The sequence below is a fragment of the Notothenia coriiceps genome, unplaced genomic scaffold (assembly GCF_000735185.1).
Source record: "Notothenia coriiceps isolate Sejong01 unplaced genomic scaffold, NC01 NC01_scaffold00037244, whole genome shotgun sequence".
Taxonomy (NCBI): domain Eukaryota; kingdom Metazoa; phylum Chordata; class Actinopteri; order Perciformes; family Nototheniidae; genus Notothenia; species Notothenia coriiceps.
The window spans coordinates 19,088,459-19,109,955 of NW_011369945.1; the positions used below are offsets into that span (position 1 = coordinate 19,088,459).

The following is a 21,497-nucleotide window of genomic DNA, read 5'->3' on the forward strand; positions in this document are numbered from 1 at the left end:
GACGACAGAATACAGCTACTTGCAATGAGCCTGGTCTACAAGATCCACTACACCTCTATGGTACCCATGTACATGTCAAAATTCTTCCCAAAGGTCAAGGAATACCATGATCATAACACCAAAGGGAGCTCCATTATCATGTAAAACCCAGATTTGGCACAAAAAAAGGGGAATACACGTTTCGCAATTATGCCACATCAAGGTGGAACGCTCTTCCCACTACTGTAAAGGAAAGTAAAACTATACTTACCTTCAAAACCTCTCTTAAAGAGCACCTTCGGGGGAGAGCATTGCAAAACTGACTCCGGTAATGGTACAAATCTCAACCTGTGTACCATGGACAGCTTCCCCCCCCATCTATGTATATACTCGCATTTTAGACTCTGTTACTAACTGTATATCTGTAGACTTGGTATGTCTTAAATGTCCGGTTAGGATGTATTAGAACGAAATCTAAAATGAAATTTGTAAATAAGCCATCTGTATGTAAAAAACCACCTGTATGTAAATTGTAAATAAGCCATCTGTATGTCAAATATGTCTTGTATGTCTTAAATGATATGATGAATTGGAAATGGGGGACCCTGATGTAAACAAGACGAAAGTCTTTTTCTGGTCTGCATCCCCTTAACAATTGTATGTTTTGAGCTGTACTGTACCCAATATACAAGCTGTTAATAAACTTTTCAATCAATCAATCAATCAATCAATCAATCAATCAATGTATACTGTACCCAATATACAAGCTGTTAATAAACTTTTCAATCAATCAATCAATCAAACAAACCTCACAGCTGTTCTCACTGTAAACATCGCGTCGCGATGGAAGCAGTTACTAAAATAATATCCAGGGGATGCATGCAGAGCTATCATGGGCTGAGATAAGTCCGGCCGTGCGTCAATTGCCTCAACCGTTCCCGGAAATGCATCCGCGGAGGAGCCGTGGAGGATGCATCAGTGTATCCTCGGTTATAGCTCCTCCAGAGAGCCTCCTCAATGCTCGATCCTCGGTCCTCGAATGGGATTTAGAGAAATTAGATTTCCTTCAACATGGCGCGCTGAAATTCATTTCACCGGAGGAACGAGGAGTCGAGGAGGGGAAATTTAAGAATTGAGAAGCCTCTAATGTCTTTGAATCAATTATGGACAGGGTCATATATTCCTGCAGTTGGGACAAATAGTCAGTGGCTCTTGGTCAGAGGTCAAACATTGTTTAAAGATTATGTGTACATTAATTTATGCTTTTGGTTCATTGATTGAACTCAGCAACATGTAACATTGCCGAGTTCACAATATGTAAATGTTTACTTTTGCTCAGTTGACCTAAAAAGATTAAAAAGGACTTTGAGCATAGCCAAAGACAAACTATGTTATTATTGGGTGCTTAACCCCGGACCCACATTTAAAACCGGTACTTTGACCTCAGTATATTGTCAAAGTGTTTCTAAAAACAAAAAAACACCATAAAAGGCGATATGAGTCTATCAATGTTTTTAAATGAAAACATTGAAGGTTAATTATCTTTTTACAGTGTGTTGCCACCTTTGGGACATACAGGGAAAGACAGAACATCTGCAGGGTCAGGCAGCTAAATGCAAAGCCAAGTCAAAGGACTGTAAAAGCAGCAGTTGTTTATTTGGGTTTAGCGCCATCTGCTGGCAAACCTTCAAACTTCCAGTGAGACACTAGATTTAATATGGTCAAATATCTTTGTGTAGAAACATACTATATAGCTCCCCGAGACACAGACTTCTGTAAAACATATTCCAGTCAAACATGGGCATCAAGTTGGCTCTGTGTAAACTGAATAATAAAAGCACAGAAACTTTCAACAATCAATTTTTTATTGTTTTCGTTATAAGCACAACAGTATCCACAGTTTAAGTCAAGCACATTATGTAAAGGAATAACAACAGTAGGAGCAGTGCACATTTCCTAAAGATGCGGCAGCTAGATAAGTGCAAGGCGCAGAGTGGTGACAAATCTCAGTCTCAGATGTCTTTCAGGAGGTCCTGTCCTGGGCTCTCCAGCCAGGTCGGAGGCCAGGAGGTTTTGATGCTGGATCGGTCCTTCAGAGAGTTATAGTAAGCTGCCAGTTTTGGGTAACGCTCTTCACAAAACCTAAAGAAGGAATACAAGATGGTGTTAACTTCAAATTACAGATGTTTTCTCTTTGTATGGTATACTTGGTTATCCATGCATTCATATTGTCAAGCAGTTTTAAGTCATTTTCAGTGATTTAATGCACATACCCAAAGCGGTAGAGATAAGCGATGCTTGGAAAAACCATCACATCCGCCAGTGAAAAGTTCTTTCCTGCCACAAAAGGGCCTGATGCCTAGAAAACAAATTTAAAAAAGGAGTTAGGGAAAGATTCATGTGCTGAAGGGCAGATCTGATACTGATACTCATGAAAGCTGCCAAAATGGGCTACCTATTTGATCCAATTACCCTTAGGCTACAATTCTCTATGCTATGAAGCTAACAACAACAAACAGCTAGCCTGGCTCTATCCACAGGCACCTAAATGTAACAACCAGCGTCTCTAAAGCTTACCTATTAGCATGTATAATCAGTAAAGTTATAGCAAGAAGATTTAGGGTTACTGGTGGGTGCTTGACTATTAATTTACTAGAAGCAGTGACTTCCTGGTTGCCTGTCTATTTTAAATTAATAGTCAAGCACCCACCAGTAACCCTAAATCTTCTTGCTATAACTTTACTGATTATACNCCTTGGTGTTGTTTACATTCTGTGATGCGCGAGCTGATGACGTCACGTCAAGACGAGTTAACTTTTTTTTCTTCTCAACTTTGTGTGGAAAAATGCGGGGATTATGCGGCCTTTTGATAAATATGCGGCTTTTTAAAAATCTGCGCCATTTGGCTGATTATGCGGTAAATTCTGCGATCGCAGAATCGCGTTTTTCTGGAGGGTCTAGTTGATTCATCCATTTAAAGTTTGTCTTCCCCCCTCCCTTGTGTGTTTTGCTTTAAACAAAGTTCTATTTTCCAGACATCAAAGGGATCTTCGTGCACCCCTTCCTGGCTGAGAGGATCATCTCCATGCTGAATTATTTTCTGCAGCACTTAGTGGGCCCTAAGATGGGGGCCCTTAAAGTCAAGGACTTCAGTGAGTTTGACTTCAAGCCCCAGCAGCTTGTTTCTGACATCTGCACCATCTACCTGAATCTGGGGTATGTAGGAAACACTGAACATATTCTCTTGTGCTATATCCTCTGAAGAAGAAATACAGTGGGACATTGCTGAGTGTGATCATTATTGTGATCCAATTAATATGTAAATACCATTTTTTGTTTCTGTCTTTGGCAGGGATGAGGAGAATTTCTGTGCTACAGTCCCAAAGGATGGACGATCGTACTCTGCCGCCCTCTTCTCCCAAACAGTGAGGGTGCTGAAGAAGATAAACAAGCCTGGGGACATGATCGTGGCGTTTGGACTCCTTGCTGATAAAATAAAGGTATCTTTTGTCTTGCAGGGTTCCCCCAGATCCTGGAAAAACTATTGCCCAATTCCCAGTCATTGAAAACGTCCAGGAAAATTATTTCAAAATTCTCCTATTTTTAGCTTATGATTTATGAATGAATACCAAGGGCTACAAAGCCATAATATTTCCATCTTAATGGTCTAGGTTATGTTCAGGATCATATAAGATTCAAATTCTAGTTTATGGACAGGAACATTTTGAATAGGGTACTCTCAGTTGTTATGGAAACGCTGTGAACACTTCCTCAAGTCAAGTCATGCAGGTTGGATGACATTACAAGACGTGCTTTCTTTCTAACTTGTTTTAAACTTTTAAATTGTTAAGCATGTACAGTACGGTTCAGTTGTTTAGTTTAGCTGCTTGCTCCTTGTTTAGTATGCAATAGTTTTAGTTTGGTCATTAATCTCTGGCTGGGAGAATTGGTTTCAAATGTGGGTCAGGCCTCGGTCAAAACAATGAATTTGACGTCCACAGACAGGAACAGGTTAGTGTATGGCGTGTTCAGTGTCACAGCATCACTGCAAGTGGCCTGGAAAATAATGTCTAGAATTGGGAACCCAGACTTAGAAGCTTTTTTAGGAATCTTTGCCCTGTTCTCTGTGGTAAAGAGAGGTTACAACACACAAAGGATTCATTGTCATTGCACCTCTCCTTTAGCCCCATGCAGACAGACAGCAGCAGGAAGAGGAGACGTATGCAGATGCCCCGGATGAGTTCCTGGATCCCATCATGTCCACTCTGATGCTCGACCCGGTCCTCCTCCCTTCCTCCAGTGTCACAGTTGACCGCTCAACTATAGCAAGGCATCTCCTCAGGTAGGGTACTTCCTAAAAGCGCAAGAGCTACCTGAAATAATTGTCTTTATTTGTCTTTCTGCATGCAGCAAAATTGGTACTGTACATCTTGTCTTTATTGTAATCTGATGACTTTTAACCGTCACAATAGACTTGAAGGGAAAGCTTGGTGCACAGAAGTAGCCACTAATTTATACACATATGTCTTCCTCGTAGTGACCAGACAGACCCTTTCAACCGCAGTCCTCTGACCATGGACCAGATCAGGCCAAACGAGGAACTCAAGCAGCAGATCTTACAGTGGCTGGATAAGCATAAGCTGGAGAGGCAGCAGCTGGGACCCAGTGGCTAGCCGCGAATCCTCGCTGTGACAAACAATGAATGCATCCCGGGTTTCTTTCACAGCTTACATCTAGCGTGCTCCTCTGCTTCTTGTCTAATCCATGGTGTGCTTGCCTCTGTGGATTTCTTCAGACTAACATTGCATTAGCTTTTACATGCAGCCTTCACGCTCCGTGGATTCCCTCTGTGAAAAACTGTCCAGGCAAAACTGTAGCCCACAGGCTGGTGACGACTTCAAAATCCATACCAACCCACGCAGTAGCTGTTTGAGTCCCATGATGCCCCGTGGTACCATGATGCACCCGCTGGTCTCTCTCCCTGAATACTGTGTATTAATTAGCTCATTATTACAATCAGAACTGTGGCCAGAAGCATCAGTTTCAACAGGACTTGTTGAATGTACTGAATGAACTCCTGACTGACCAGTCGGCCTAAACCAGATGTTATACTGCAAGGTGAGTATTTTGGGGAACTGTTAAAGCAGAACATGGAAGAAATGGTTAGGATTTAACTTCATGAAAGTGAAAACACTGCCTCTTAAAGTTCTTGAACACCCAACGTTTCAGCATATTAGGTTACGTCTCAAGCAGAATTGTAAATAAAATTAGCAATTAAAGGCAACAGCAAAGGTAAAACTGAAGTTTATGTGTGTGACTTTTATTTTAGTGGAGATAATCTAAATTTAGATGGAGATGTTTAAATTAATTGTCTCTATTATAAGCATACTGAAGCACAAAACCATACAGAATATACTTTTTCTGTATTTTAACCTTTATATCTAAGTGTCTTTGCATCTTCAAGTCCACCTGCCTTTAATTAAGTAGTAATGACAGATCTCATTAGGGTCTGAGAGCTTGCTTACTAATAGGTTGTTGGATAAGGATTTAAACTGTGTTTAACTTAGTACTCAGTAATAACACTAATCTAAAACCTATTTTCTATTGGGGGCCAGTCTAAACTAAAATCTCATACTAAAATCAGTTAATGGTTGAGCATGGCATTGGTAGCCTTGCTAGGTATGCTCAAAGTGGTTACAAATGAATACTAATTAACAGTGGTGTGATGGCCACCCAAAACAAACATGTGTTTAGTCCTTGGAAAATAGATTTTTACTCACAACTTGTAATAAAAAATGTCTCAGACTTTAAAAAAAACTCCTTTCAGAGCAAGAGTAGACATAATACAATTCATTTCACTGAGTACTTTTTATGACATTAAACTCTTCCTCGTGTAAAATCTCTGAAGTGCCACTTTGAGACACACAGCAGTTATCAGGGCCACACAATAACTGCTCTTGGCACAAAAAGCAGTCGCAGAAACATGATAAAAATACATCGAGAAATAGTTTTTAAAAAATTGAGACACGGCAAGTCTCAACATTTGCTGATCTTGCTTCACAGGGGGCGAAACATACATTTATGAAATGTTATTTGGCTAGTTTATCATAAAAATGTTTAAAGATCACAATATTTTATAAATAAACTCATAAGCCTTAATTTTGTTGATTTTAAGGTCTTTACAATGATCACATTTTTGGATCAAAACATAATAGAAAAGCTCAATTTTAGGGTGTTCAATAATTTTTGACTGGCAGTGTATTTATTAATAATTTTCACTCTTTGATCAAACATTCACCGGATTAACTGATGTATCCTGATCTTACATTTTGAACTAATTTACTGATTTATTTTAGCATTTGGCCAAACAAATGATCAATGGGTCCAGAACAGATCGGTGCCTAAAACCAAGAGCCTTGCAGTTAATGTCAGTGAATGAGGATCTGACTTATTTCATACTAAAGAGAAATAATGATGAGTTTGTTTCTTTTGGGCGTTACAGGGAGCTATGGGTAGAATATAAGAGAAGGATCAGAATAAGATGACTCTTTTTTTTTAAGTAGCTTTTTCAATCAAAGAGTTTTAATTCAAAATCGAGTGTGGTTGTAAGAAATGGCAAAAAGTGAGAGATGATGTATTAGTTGGCATGCCCTCATACTGTATGTTGAATATCTACCACCTGAATGATTACATGGGTTAAATTATAATGCAATATTTTTGTTTTAATTGTGATTATAAAATGTTTATTTTGGATGTACATTATGATTAATAAATAAAACTAATGTGCGTTATATAACACATTGTAATGTTCTCCTTCAGATATATTATGACAGCGTTAAGTACATTCCAACATGTAAAATGTGTGTTTTGCTATTGGACCACCACAAATAGGGAATGTACAACAAATAAATAGAAGTTTAACTCAAAAGACTACTTTAAATAGATTATAGTATATTATGTAAATGCCGCATGTTTAAGAACAAGCTTGAGGTACATTTATCTCAAGGACAATATGAATATGAGAATATTTTATTTTCCTTCAATAACTGGGTCTCAGGTTTGAGGGTCCTTAACATTCTTTATAATGTCTCCAGGCTATTTCCAAACAGCTTGTGACTATATGTCAGGAAATGTAAGCAGGTAGGTGTGAAATTTTTGAGAGCCAGAACCCCCCTTGTTCTCTATGTACTAACAATTCTCACATCTTTAAGAGCTCAAACTAATTCTTTTTGAGACACTCAAGCTCCTAATAGTACTTGGAGCTGCTCCTGGTTGTAACTTGCACATGTAGTTAACATCATAAACTTTAACATTTAACCTAACAATCCCTATTAATGAGAGTCGAGAAGCACTTTCAGCTTGTAGGTATTGCACATTTGTTATTGGATTGTCCACTCGATACAGTCCACTTTTGATTGGAAATCAAAAAATTAAAAAGCTTTAGGTGGCATTTCCCGATGCATACAGAAGATCACTCAAGCTAAAGCTCCTCAAGTGCTCGTTGTATGTTTGTGACTATATTATTCCCACCGTTTAGTCCTTGCTGAGGAATTTCATGTACAAATGTATGTGATTATTTATATTGAAAAATGTAATGACCCTAACTAAGCTTACGAGAGGGACCCAGTAGCCTATATGTCTTTAACGGGTGTGTCACTGTGGATGTGTAATCTGCAATGATTTGTATCTCTGTGTTGTTTTTATTATCCATTTTATACTGATATTGAGCTATAGGCTATGTCAGAAATTAAGTTCAATTGAATTAGGACTTTGTGAAGGATCACACCTGATGAGAGGCTGACCATGCCCAAAAACCTTACAGCTGGCAGGTGGCTGCATACCAAGGACAGGGTACAGAACTTTTCTAGCTTCAAACATTTCAGAGCAGTTTTAAAAGAGAGAAAACATTTATTCCAAAAAAAATACCAAGTATTGTGGGAACAGAGCAACACTCTTCAATGGGATGAAGGATGTATTGCAACGCCCCTGATTGATTACAGATAACTATTATAATGAATATAGGCTACTATTGTTTTATTCTGTTGTGGTTTGTATTGAAGTTTGTCTGAAGCTTATGAAAGTCTTTTTTAATGTCCTTGTTTAGGAAACAAAATAGTAAGCCAACGGTCTTGTTCTTGCTTGCGATTCAAGCGCGAGGCTCCTTTCCCGGGCAAAGCCCCTGAACCTGATTTGGATTCAGCCATGCAGAGTCTGAACAGGGCCGCTGAGAAAATGCATTGTCGGGGTTACTTCAGTTCCGCCCCGCAACCTGCATAACGACGTGTCGGCCAGTGAGAGCGCAGCGCTGTGGTAGAGGTTGTTTATGTGGAGTGCTGGGTTAGGGTTCCGCCCACCGAGGTATCTCTGATCGCAGGGCAGACAGGCAGAGAGTGTAAAATGGCGCACAGCTGTCGGTGGCGGTTCCCCGCTCGGCCCGGAGGGAGCTGCAACTCCGGTACCGGGAGGAGAGCGGGCCGAATTAGGGTTACTGCCTCTCTGCGAAATGTCTCTGGAGCCCACCCTATCGCAGCTGGGCTCGGACCCGGGTTTGATGCTGCACTACAGGTCTCTTCGGTTATCGGGAGCAACCTGCAGAAATTTCGGGATGTTTTGGGGGAATCGAGTGACTCGAGCAGCGGGGAGGTAAGCACAGCACCGGACAGCATCATTGTAACCCGGGAGCATCGGTTAGACCAATGCCGGCCACGGGTTATACGGAGAGCCCGTTTCAGATGAACAGCTAACGGTTACTCTGCCTAACCGTTTACCATATTTTCCTCCTCATAACGTTAAGTGTGACTGTAAGCAAACTTGTCATTTCCAGGATGCTCAGTTAACTTTGAGTTGGTTGTTTGGCCTTAAACTCTACAGTAAGGCGTTATTACGTTGACTTTGGTTTCAAACAACACAAACACCCAATGTTTCTCAGATTTATAGTCACAACGGTCCTACTGGAAATAAAGTTTTCTTCCCCTCAGAGGAGTGTGAGGACAGGCTACATCCACACAGCTTGTTGGACTGGTGCTAACGTTGGTCTGCTAACCCGACCAAAACACTGTAGAGAAACACTGGTGTAATCTAGTTAATTAAAACATGCAATACAATAAACACCTAACCCTTTATAGGCTATATGTATATGACTAACACACAGTATGCAACTGAGCTGTACAAATGGTGTAATAGTTAGCTTCTTGACATTAGCTTGACGTGAAGCCTTTAAGGCTGAGCATGTTCCCTTCTAATTCATGTACATCAACACAGTCAAAGTTATCATACCGTTCTAGCATTAATATTCTTTTTTACAGTGAAATATGAAATAAACATCGGTGAATATTTGTAATAACGAGGGTTCATTGTGGTGTTATAGCACGGGTCCTTCAAGATAACCTGTAATGTGTTTGAAAACAAGAGATGTCAACTTTAAGGAGGTCCACAATTGGTAACAAGCTAACGTGAATTTAGCGTCTGTCTGCAACCTAATCCCTGAAAGGGTTTTTAATTAACCACTTTACCTGTTAGGGTTTTCATATAGGGCATTTTTGCCCAAAAAAATTCTTAATATTTGCAACAAGACCTCGAATGCTGGCTGTTTGCATTGAGGTGTCAACCTTATAGCGATGCTTGGCTAACATAGCTGATTGGTTAGCTCGCAGGCTAGCTGTCTACTAACAGCTAATACTACACCATTATTATCATGTCGTAAGCGGTGTTAAAGTTGCAGGTTTGCTCGGGAGGTTGTTGTGTTTAACTCCGGTCAGCATTATGCTACGTATCGGGTTAATACACCGTAGCCAAAGTTGGCGAATATCATGCACAAAACTAAATCATTACCATTGCTGTTTGGTGTTAAGCTAGGACAGCTACCATGCTACGCACTCCGCCACGCTAGCCATCGGGGCTATTGCTGATGCATAGGAAAATGGGAGGTGGACATGTTTTCCCCTTCTCTACACAGCCAGTACGGAGCTATTACCAAAATAATATCGGTTTTTATCATGCTTGGAGAAGCCGTCTGATACACAGCCACATCTCAAAATCACTCTCCTCTGTGTTGCAATGCCTTACTAAGAGTGTATCGGCAGGGTTTGGTGTGTGATTCGTCTCGTTTTTATTAGAGAAACGAGACTTTCTAGTGACAGAGCGCATGCAGGGCTGCCTACAATAACAACGAGCCCCTTCTTGACGGGCCGTGTGATGTGGGGGTGTGTTCGCCTTAGCGAACTACCATCTTCCTCTTCCATGATGAGCAGCATGCGTTCATTGCAGTGGGAGTACACTGTGTGGGGATGTTTACCAGTAGCTCCACTGCTCCACAGACGGCTTATTTGGTTGTAGCACAGCAGTGTTTACATGCTTTCTAGTTAGATATTCCGTTTTCTTATTCTGAACTTTAGAAAACGTGTGTGCATATATTTTTGAATAATTATAATGAGAATATAATAAGTCATTTTATAGCTTGGCAGCAGAATATATACATATATTTTGGATGTATTTTATAAAATAGTATTTTACACTATGCATGCAATAGAAACATGATTTATTTGTTATAAAATATAATATATGTGAGCAAATCACTTCTTAGGTAACTATGTCAATAAAGACAATATGTCCGTATTTGGATGTGTGTAGGCAGACTGGACCAATACATCTATGGAACTTGTATTATATGCATGCAGATTGTGGACACAACATGTTGATTTAGTTTACATAAGTTTTTACTTAAAATATCAATTGTGTGTTAAAATAAACTTCTTTGAAAGACTGAAAATGAGTGAGATTAACAGTATTTGGAATGTGTGTACACAAAGACATTACAATCCAGTGCAACTTCAATGATATAAACATTTCAGACACGGCATGTGGATTTGCTTGATTTTTTTACATGCATGTGTGCTTTACATCCCATGATATTTCAGATAAACATTAATGTTACGTGAAACATCACCTGTTTAATGAATTGCTTTTTAAGTTTCCTGCCTTCCCATCCTGCAGTGAATGAGAGTTAAGCAGTATTTTGGATGTAAGGAGACAGACTGGGCCATTGAATCCCCATGGAACCTGAAACCTATGGGAGTTGCAGACACAGCATGGTGATTTTATTGATGGGCAGTGTGGTGTCTGTCTGGCCAGAGCAGAGCAGGATTGTTCAGGCTCACTGCAGCCTGCTGAGCCCACAGGGCTACCCTGAACAGAGCGCCAGCCGGACACTTGGCCACCCCTCCTTCTTCCATGCAGGAAGAAAGACCCAAATCCACTTCAGACAAACGCAACCCCGTCTGAGAGGCAGAGCAACTTTTCTTCTGACAGCTGCCACTTTGGAATGGATTACTAAGCCTATTGGGGTGGCTCAAAGGGGTGCTTGTCGGCTGTAGCTGTCTAAATGAAGGCATTTGTTAGCTTTTGTATGTGTGTAGGGAATTAATTTTCTTGATCCGGCCAAATTGGCGTTGCCTTTTTTTTGGTGCTGCGTGAAGTCCATGTCGATTTTTTTTGTAAATGTGACCTTATCACCCCTACCATCAAAACCTCAACTCCCACTCACTGTCCACCTCATCAGAGTTTGCCTCATTTTCCCTTTTTGTTCTTGGTCCATTAAATCATGCCTTCTGCTGCATGTATTCCAGATTATTACCAATGTTTAATCGCTCATACAAAAGTGCTGCTGAATAGATGTTTAAACCCAATCATCTCTGTGCCTCACTGGTTTGATAGAAATAGTGTGTTTGAGCGGAAGGGGCTTCAGTCCAGCAGGTGTTTGGCCTATTTAAATGGAACCCCCCTCATCCTTTTCCCCCCACCCGCTTACCCATCCCCGAGACAGCGTGTGGATTGGAGCAGGAAGCTTTGTGTCTGCTTTTATTCTAGCTCTCACAAAGTGCGGGCGGCTGAAAGAGCACAGGCAGGGATATCAAAGAGTGTGGGGCGACCCCCCTCTTTCCAACGGGACAACGCTGGGAGGAGAATTAGTCACAGACCCTCCCATCCATGGCTTTATTCGGCAACAGCAGAATGCTTTAGGAGTTGCCTGACTGGGAGAAAGGCGGCAATTGTGTTGTCTTTCTTAGTGTGTGTGTGTGTGTGTGTGTGTGTGTGTGTGTGTGTGTGTGTGTGTCAGACTTTATACCCCTTTTTGCACTCAGGAGTAGGCGTGACGTCTTTGTCTTTAGTTTGATGAGAACTTCAATTCAAGCTGCTTGCAAGGGTGGGTAGGAGGGGTTGTGTATTTCTGCCAGCCTGTGGAGAGAAACCGTGTGCACGTGCCAATCAGTCTGTTTGTCTTTGTCCGTTGACTGTTCTACGGTGCGAGGTGTAGCAAGAGGAGTCATCTTGCCTTGGAGGGTGTTTGTTTTGGTCTGTGTGCTGTTGAGCAAATGTGAAAAGGTTACACTTACTGTTTGGACACTTGAAAAAACAAATGTCCACCTTTTGCTGTGGGCTGACAGGGCTCACAAAGTAGCGCAACTGTTTGTTTCATCTGGTAAAGGAAACAAGATGTTCTGAGAAGTGTCTTTCACACATGCCTTTTGGCATTACTCATATTTGCTTATTTGTATAGTTGTATCTAGTTAGAGGTATTCTTGGAAGTCCTCTGTGGCCTTTCTTTGAAATGTGTCATCAGAGGGTCATATAGGAGTATTTGCTCATCGCCAATTTACATTACAGGAAGGGATGATGCATCGGTGTGTACGCTGAATCCAAGAGGACATCTTTCAGGAATGTGTACGGAAAATGTTGTTTTCAGACTACAAAGGATTCTTAAGATGTGTTCTCTTACATCCCTCCACTCAGTCTGAGTCACATTCACCTCAACCCTTTCCTCCTCCTGTTTTGTTGTTAACCTGTCTCAAGGTAGAAAAACCTCAACATTTTAAATCAATTTAGCCCTTTTTATTGTTATACTGTAATATAAGATTTCATCACAGTAGTTCATTTTGTGTTATGTTTTAATGTTCTGGTGAATGTTAATGAAAATGCAGATACCACTGTTCTGTTTGCGTAAAAAGGTCACTTTCTTTTTACTAAGATTTATGCATTAATGGTTTGTTCTTTATTCTATTATAGTATAATTGGGATGTTGATCCATAAATGGAAACTTTAAAAAAAGTGGATCACACTGCATCATCCGTTTACAAGGGGGGATTCGTGGCTTGGGGTGTGTGAGGCAGTTTGGTTGTGGGCGAGGCAGGTGTCGCATACAGTAACTGCTGGGCCTGGGTTTCCAGTCAAACTCAAAACATTTCATTACATCGTATCTTGTACATTCATTTATGTTGGCCCTAACCTTGTTTCCATACAGTTATGTTTTGTGTACAAACCCCCTAATTCTTATCACAAGAAAATGCATCTCTTTACGGATTATGAATATTTTCCTGGAGCACTAGAGAGACGGAAATGCATGAAAGTTAAATGTAATAATAACTTTTCTTAATGTTGCCAGTGAATGTACTGTAGTAAGGTATTGCTAATTAGCTGCAATGGTATTGCAGCGGAAATGGTCGGCTGATTACGATAAGAGGTTTTTTTTGGTTTATAAACTTGGTTTTATCTGCTTCCGTTATTTGGTCAGTTTTGAATCCTCTGACTCCATGAGCATCTGCATGTTAGAGCTGTGTGCACATACCTTTCTTATGAAGACTAACTGTGATTGTTACTGTAAATGAGTCTTAATCAATCAAAGTCTTATATTCCGTCATTAAAAATGAAGTTGCATTTCAGAAAACAACTTGTTAAGCAAAAAGTAACTCTTAGGTTAAAGCAGGGGTGTCAAACTCAACTCGCCTTGAGTTTGACACCCCTGGGTTAAAGCAAGGATTATACCATAATAATCCTGAATCTGGAAAAACGAATTGCCTATAACCAGTTTGATTTCTCCTAAATGTTACCTTGAAAGACAGTAAAAGTCCTGTTAGCTTTCTCAAAGTGAGAAAATGCTGTGAAACGTTATATAGATTCACATCCGTCTCAAACCTTCAGGGACAGTCCCTGACTTCTGCATCATGTGCTCGTGTGGCTTCCACAATGACTCCGATCGGTTTACTTTTATTAATCTTTTAGTGATTTAAATAAAGTATTTTTGACATTGATCAGTAACATGAGATGGGACAAATCAGCAGGAGGTGAAACAGCTCAGGGTTTCATGCTGAGACTGACAGCAAAAGCCAGCAAATGAAGAAGAACCACTTGAACAATTTTTGCGAAAATAGAAAGAAGCAAAGAGAAACCGTGGTCCTTAAGTAACCTTTTAACCCGCAAGGAAAAGGAAGTACATGAACCTTACCTTGCTAGTGTACTACAGTGTTTACTTCTTAAAGTTCCCTCCCTGTGTCTGCCCTACAGCTCATGGTGACCCTGGTGTTTCACACGCTGCTGCTCTGTGCTCAGCAGCCAGTGGGCGGGGTGGCAGCGCGCGAGCAAGCAATGAGTGACTGACTGAATATGTGTTTGGGAGCATGGCAGGGAAGGAAAGAGGAGGCTTGTAGTGTGTGGGAGGCCTGTTTAGATTGGGATTTGGCAAGCTTCTGCATGAGCATGTTGAGACCGTTGAAACCCCAAGCCCCTTTCATCCTCAATGCTCCCAGGAGACGACTGCGCTTCCTCTGTTGTTGATGGTGCATGTGGTCAAGATGCTGCTTCCTTGTCTCTTTCCCTCCTCTCCTCTTCACCCTCCTCCCACAGTCCTCCTCCTCCTCTTTTCACTCATGTTTGCCTCGCCTGTGCTCCCCTCCCCCGCATCCTCACTCCTATGTTCTGCTTGTTTACATCTTGCTGTGCAGTTCACGCGCAGGGTATGCAGGTTTTTTTTCTTCCTCCAACCGTGTGGCACGTGTAGTTGACAGATTCAGGAGGTACATGTGCGCATGTATCAGTGTGTGTGCACACGGACCTGTGCAGCCAGCTCAATACATGCTGTGATGTCATTGACGGTTACTCGCACTATTACAGCGAGTCAGAGCTGGCCATTGGTACTCCGCCCCCCTCCGCTCTGCAACAACCCCAACCAAGAGCAGAAGCTTGCTCGGAGAGGAGGGGATGCTGGTAGTATATTGAGGAGAGGGGAAGAGGAGAGAGAGGCCTAAGGAGATGAGGAGTAGTTGATGCTGACATCAGTATTGCCTGCCAGTATAAACAGCAGTATGGACTGTCTGTTATTGTTGTTTGTTTATATGTACAACAGATGAAAGACTGCAGCTTTGTAGCATACATTATTGGTTTTAATATATGTATTAATTAGATTCCAAAGTGAGCGTGTTTCAGACACATTTAAGAATCAATTATTCACATTACAATGTGTGTAAGTCGTAGCTGGTACAAATCAGTTTGCATGTGCACACACACTGGCATGGACTACACTTTGGATAGCAGCTGCTCTACAAACTGGGCCAACGAGACCTCCACTGCATCCCCACACGCTTCTATAAATAAAGATGATGAAATGACATGCTCACCTCCACTCTTAAACACAGACTGATTGCAAGAAGGATCAGCATACTGAAGATTTTGAATCATCCTCCAGTGGTTTCTCTGTTGCATATTTCAAAGCTTTACTGAAGTATGAGAAGAACGATGGAGTCACTGTAGATACCACTTTTACAGTTTTATAAAAAAATGTTCCCCCACCATCATCAAAATTACTTTAGAAAGTGAAATGTCAAGTGCAACTCATGTTGTATTTGCTTACATTTGTTTCTGGAGTATAGTATGTGTTGGTTGTGCAAGAACATGGCACCTCATTGATTACACATCCTGTTACATCTGCCATGTGAGGTTCTCACATGCCTATTGACACATGATTAGTTCCTAGGACTAGACAGATGGGCGATTAGGCTTTGTTGGTGTTTCTTTAAACATATTTGATTCCACTGAGGTGATAAGATACCATTCACACAGAGATACTTTTATGAGGAAATCTTTAAACCCCATGTGTTTCAGTGGAAACTGAACTGATTCATAAAAGGTCAAACTGTCAAAATATAGTATAATAAAGTATAATATCCGGCCAACTATTTGAGGAATGGACTGAATGACATTTGGTATAGACATTCTTGGTGACTGAAGCATGACTCCTCATGTCTTTGGTGATGCCCTTTAAGTGAACGTAACTAACAGGACAGTCATTTCCTTCCGTTTGAAAAAATCTAGAACTAATGAACGGTCCTCTCAATTTCTTGGGAAATAAACCGTTGGGGTAATGTTAGGATAGTAACCAAAGTAACAGTTAAGTGTAGATGCTTTTAGAAGTTGTCAAAGCTGAGCCACATTTAAGTATAACCAATTCTTAGTTTTGACATCCATCCAAGTTTCTCACTGTACATAGGATAAACCCTTTACATCTAGGCAACAGTGTTTCCTTACCTCTGGTGGTAAGCCGCAAGCCTTACATGTTTGGCCTCGCGAGTAAAGCTCATAAGCTGATAGTTAATAAGCATTAAAACCTCAGACTGCTCTACAGTAAGAATATAGGCATTTTTTTCTTTCCTTTCTTTTTACTCTAGCTGTCTTTAGAGCTGTCTGTGTAAGATCAACTACCATAGCGTTTTACTGTTCACTCAGGGAGCTGGAACACAGTGCAACGTGTTAGACACCAAGTTAGATTTGTCCTTTCGGTTGTGGTTTGAGCCTCCTTTAAGTGCAAGCATGTCATCCCAAAAGCCATTGAAATGTGTGAGCACCAGAGAAAGCAAGCAGGTGAAACTGAGATTCAGGACATAATTCGAGCCCGTAGTTTGGTTTTCATTTGAGTCACTTCAAAAATGACTCAACCGTTGCATACCTAGGCCAACTTCAAGCTTACTTTGTGCCATGATTGATGCTGTAAATTTGACTTGTTAACCAACATTGCTTGTTGCCTGTATTTTAGCAAAATGATATGGTCGCAAAACATTCATAATCTTCTTTTTATTTCTAGGAAGAAGCATTTGGAGGATTTGCACCGATTGCTGAGCAGGAAAGAATACAGAGCCCTTCAACACCCCCATCAGGTAAAGTGACTTTACTCTTCTCTTAAGATGCCTACGCACAAACAGGTTATTTAAACATGCTTACTAAATGGACTCTGTTTGTTCTCTGTTTTTATCAGATACCCCACCCATACAGGAAAAGAAGCCTAGAGGACGTCCCCCACGGGCTCTGTCTACCCTGAAATGTGCTGCAAGTCTACCTTCCTCCTCGTCCCTTCCCTCTTCCACACAGGCAAAACCTGATGGCCCTGACAGGCCAGCTGAGAAGGTAAAAAGGCTGCCTGGGAGGCCACCTGGCACTGGGGAAAAGAGAAGAGGTCGACCTCCGTCTTCAAGTAGCAAGAAAGCTTGGAGTGCAGGCGGCCATGCAGCAGGGGAGGACAGTAGAGCAGCTGGGTCTGAGCTGGGCATGGACACAGAGGAGGAGAAGGACAGAAAGGGCTCTGCCCAGCCACATGACACAGAGGCAAAGCTCCCCAAAGGTGGGCGGGGTGAATCCAAAGTTACAAACCTGAAGAGGCTGAGAGCAACCAAACTCGCCCCTCTCAAGTCACGGCTAAAGACTTTGCCTGGTGTACCCAGACGCAGACGCGGGCGACCGCCCTCAGCTGAACGTCTGAAAGCTGAAGCAGCAGCTGCTGCTGCGGCACAGCTGTCTACCTCCATTGAATATGGAGAAGGTAAACAGAAGGCCTTTAGAGGGGATAGAGGCACAGAAACACACGCTCCTCAGGAGCCCATGCTGAGGAATGTGGGTGATGCTGAGCACCAGGACTCTTCCAATCCACCTGCCTCCCCGTCTCCCTCCAAGCCAGGCAAGACAGTGGGCCTCAGAAAAAGCCCCCGCCATAGAAAGCCTGTCAGGATTGTCCCCTCTTCAAAACGCACTGATGCAACCATTGCCAAACAGTTGCTGCAACGCGCTAAGAAAGGAGCGCAGAAGCGTCTGGAGAAAGAAGCTGTAACCATCGGGGGGAATGGGAGAGGAACTATTGACACTGGCATCAGGAAGACGCAGCTGAAGAACATTAGGCAGTTCATCATGCCTGTGGTCAGCACCGTCTCTCTTCGCATCATCAAAACCCCCAAGCGCTTCATTGAAGATGAGGGCAACTTTGGAACGCCACCACCCCAAATGAAGATAGCACGGTTAGAAGCAGCCGCCTCATCTATCGCCGCCTCTGCCCAACCCACCTCCACCCCCTCCTCTACACCGTCTCCTGCACTGGTCTCACCCACACCTGCTTCTACGAGCAGCGGCACCACGGCTCCCATTGACTCCCTCCCCCCTCCTCCACCTCCTGCCCCGATCCCCGCTGTTCCATCAGCATCCGCTAGTCTGCTCAACAGCAACACCAACAATGGCGCCAACGGGCGGTTTAGCAGCAGCGCGGCGTCTTGCGGCTCCAGCGCTGTGTCGCAGCACTCGTCCCAGCTCTCCTCTGCAGAGTCTTCCAGGTCCAGCAGCCCCAGTTTGGATGATTCATCGTGCGACTCCCAGGCTTCTGAGGCCACGCAAGCTTTGTCAGAGCAAGAGGATCACTCTCCCTCCTCCCAGGGCGAGAGAGAGGCCACCCGTTTACACAGCTCACGGCCTCCCTCTCCGCCCTCTGAGCCGGAGCCGGAGCGTGAGCGCGTGAGGATGGAGAGGAGTCGACGAGGGCGGAGGGGACAGATGATGGGCCGGGGGAGTCAGATCCAGAGGGTGAGAGAGCCTCTAACCGCTGGGGCTAAAAAACCCATCATCAGCCCACCAACAGGAGTGCTGTTGTCCTCTTCTTCACTTGTAAATTCCCAGCAAGCCTCATCCACAGCCTCCTCGTCTTCTTCACCTCCGCCTCCCCCTCTCCTCTCCCCTCCACAGCCTCCCCAGTCAACTTCCTCCAATACAGCTGCAATCAGTGAACACCACTCGCAGTCCCCCTGGATGACTCACCCCATGCCTCAATTCATGTCTGGACCGTCAGTGCTGTCCGGCTTGTCGGACAAACGAAACCGCTCGATTTTGAGAGAACCCACCTTCCGCTGGACGTCCCTGTCCCACCCTGAGCAGCAGTACTTTTCCTCAGCTAAATATGCCAAGGAGGGCCTCATCCGCAAGCCCATATTTGACAACTTCCGCCCCCCACCTCTCACACTTGAAGACGTCGGGCTGTTGCCCCAAGGAGTGAGTGGAGCAGGGGGAGCTGCTCCAGCGGTGTTCCCCGCACAAGGCAGCGGAGCAGGAACAGGGACTCGACTATTTGCCCCTCATCACTCACACACCCACCACCAACATGCCTCTTCGTCCCGCTTCGACGCTCCACAACAGAAGCGGAGCCCGTTGCTTCGTGCTCCACGGTTCACACCCAGCGAGGCCCACTCTCGAATCTTTGAGTCTGTTACCCTTCACTCCTCTTCTGGAAGCAGCCCTGGCTCTCTCTCGCCGCACCAGACGTCCTCGAGCTCCCACAGAAGCTCGCGGCGCAGGAGGCGGCTCATCTCTCTAACACCACGCAGTCACCCACGGTCTCCTTCCCACTCAATGACCAGACGCAGCAGCCATGGAGGCCCGATATCTATGGGGAAAGGTTCCTCGGAGATGTCTGCGCTGTCAGGCTCCGTCTCCTGTAGTAACCCCAGCTCTTTGCCAGGGGTTTCTGCAAGTTCACTAGCCACTAGTGCCTTAACTCCTCCTCCTTTCAGCACCTTCTCCACAGTATCAATGGGTCTGGCCCCACAAGGGACACCTGATAGCAGGAGAGGGGCTGCCGGGAACGCGCCTCCTTTGTCAACCACATCATCCACTTCTTCCCCACTTTTCCCTCTCTTTCCTTCCAGTGCCCAGGACACAGGGCGAGGAGCTGGGAAAGGAGGTAAAGAAAAATGTATTTCTGCTCCCCAGGAACCTGCTTCAAAGGACAAAGAAAGGGACTCCGAGAAAAACCGAGAGAAGGAGAAAGAAAATAAGAGGGAAGGGAGAAAGGATTTTGAGAAGAGAAGTAAAGTTTCTCCACCAGATGGCTCCCCCAATGCACCTTCCAGCCTGTTCACTGTTGATGGGAGGGACGAAGATGCCCTTTTATATATTGCTCCCAAAAAGGCTCCAGGTAGAAAAAAGTCTACGTCAGTTGAAACGGTTTCTGACACTGCTTCCTCAGAGGTGCGCGTGCCCCATTCCACTGTTCCTATCTCCATTGCTAAAGGACGTCTATCCAAGAAAGTCAGACCCTCTGAGAAAGGAGTCGAGGCGGAGGAAGAGGAGAAGGAGAAAGAAAAACAAAGTGCTCCTAGCCAGCAGACAGCAAACCTTCCAGGGCAGCCAGGCAGACAACAGCTCCCTGTCTCCTCTCTAGGATCAATGTTGGCACAAGCAGAGAAACAGCCTGTGACCGACAAGCGTGTAGTTAGACTACTAAGAGAGGCCAAAGCCCAGCTCTTCGAGATAAAGAAGAATAAGCTGAAGCCTGCAGAGCCGATGAAGGGCCAGGTCAGTTTCTCTGTTCATGTCTTGCTGTCATAGTGATTGTGTCTCCTCAACAAAGCTTCTCTGTTTATCTCGTTCTCTTCATAATGCCAAAAGCAAGTGACTTTACACGATGCTTTGAATAATCTGTGTTTGTACTCAAAGTGAAACTTGATAATAGGAAAGTCCCACAGAGGGGGTTACTCAAGGGGAATTCTGTAGCCTCATACATTATGCAGAAAGCAGCATGGGCTGTTCTTTTTAAAGTATTTTCCAGAATATACTCATCTAATCTAAATATTAGATAATTATAGGCAGTATTCGCACGTTTTCAAGAAAAGAAAAATTCCCTGTCCCAGTTGACTCACGGCCTCGACTTTGTATCGCCTCCGTCAGCTCATTATCATCATCATCCACACACAAACAACAAATTAAAATGACATCCTAGGGACATAAACATAACGCTAAAATGTCGATTTGTTGCATTGCACATTTGTGGTGGTGTATGTTTGTCTCCGTATTTTTTGATATGATGAAGTTTCTTACTTTTGTTGTGCTACTTGTGTGCAGAGTCAAGAGAGTGACTCTTCAGAGGCCTCGGTCCGGGGTCCACGCATCAAGCATGTATGTCGTCGTGCAGCTGTGGCTCTTGGCCGTAACCGGGCAGTGTTCCCTGACGACATGCCCACCCTTAGTGCCTTGCCCTGGGAGGAGAGAGAGAAGATCCTATCTTCCATGGGGAATGATGGTGAGGCACACTCAACTTCATTCTTATTTGACCTGCATGTGGATAACAACCTCTTGGCTGTGACCCTTTGGCTTTTTTTTTTTGAACTTTATTTTTTTGTTTCAAACAATAATACAGTCAAACATATCTTTCAGTCACATTTTCAGTTTTTCCAGTTGTATCAATACAATCCTTAATAGGTTTCAAGTATTAGTCAACCAGTATCAGAGTACCACTCCACGGCTAAAAAAAGAAAAAAAGAAAGTGTAATAAAGATTGCCTACCTTAGAAAATAGACCCTTTGGCTTTTATATAAAACACTTCATATAATGACAGTACAGGAAAACATTTTAAAGATTTGAAATTATAAAAATGAAAACCAAACTAC

General features: G+C 43.2%; 2 protein-coding genes across 2 annotated transcripts in view; one reads left to right on the forward strand and one right to left on the reverse strand.

Annotated features, from left to right (window-relative positions):
- Positions 1-1,941: 1,941 nt before the first annotated feature.
- LOC104965386 (ubiquitin conjugation factor E4 A-like) lies at positions 1,942-5,552 on the forward strand. Its single transcript, XM_010794341.1, has 5 exons — positions 1,942-2,034; positions 3,002-3,195; positions 3,332-3,479; positions 4,164-4,321; positions 4,517-5,552. Exons 1-5 carry the CDS (start codon positions 1,942-1,944, stop codon positions 4,650-4,652), a joined length of 729 nt encoding a protein of 242 aa, XP_010792643.1. The 3' UTR covers positions 4,653-5,552.
- A 5,492-nt stretch (positions 5,553-11,044) lies between these two features.
- The window catches only part of ube4a (ubiquitination factor E4A (UFD2 homolog, yeast)), a 22,678-nt gene continuing 12,225 nt past the window's right edge, over positions 11,045-21,497 (reverse strand). Inside the window, exons 17-18 of the mRNA XM_010794342.1 lie at positions 11,786-11,829; positions 11,045-11,101 (exon numbers count right to left, since the gene is read on the reverse strand). Of these exons, the coding sequence (XP_010792644.1) occupies positions 11,045-11,101; positions 11,786-11,829 (101 nt within the window). The remainder of the gene's footprint in view (positions 11,102-11,785; positions 11,830-21,497) is intronic.

What these genes read in the sequence shown, in the direction of transcription:
- LOC104965386 (XM_010794341.1), top strand. Translation starts at nt 1,942, where the DNA reads ATGCGGCAGCTAGATAAGTGCAAGGCGCAGAGTGGTGACAAATCTCAG. An exon ending in TCCTTGCTGATAAAATAAAG is followed by an intron (nt 3,480 to 4,163) that starts GTATCTTTTGTC and finishes CCTCTCCTTTAG; the next exon opens with CCCCATGCAGACAGACAGCA. An exon ending in ATAGCAAGGCATCTCCTCAG is followed by an intron (nt 4,322 to 4,516) that starts GTAGGGTACTTC and finishes TCTTCCTCGTAG; the next exon opens with TGACCAGACAGACCCTTTCA.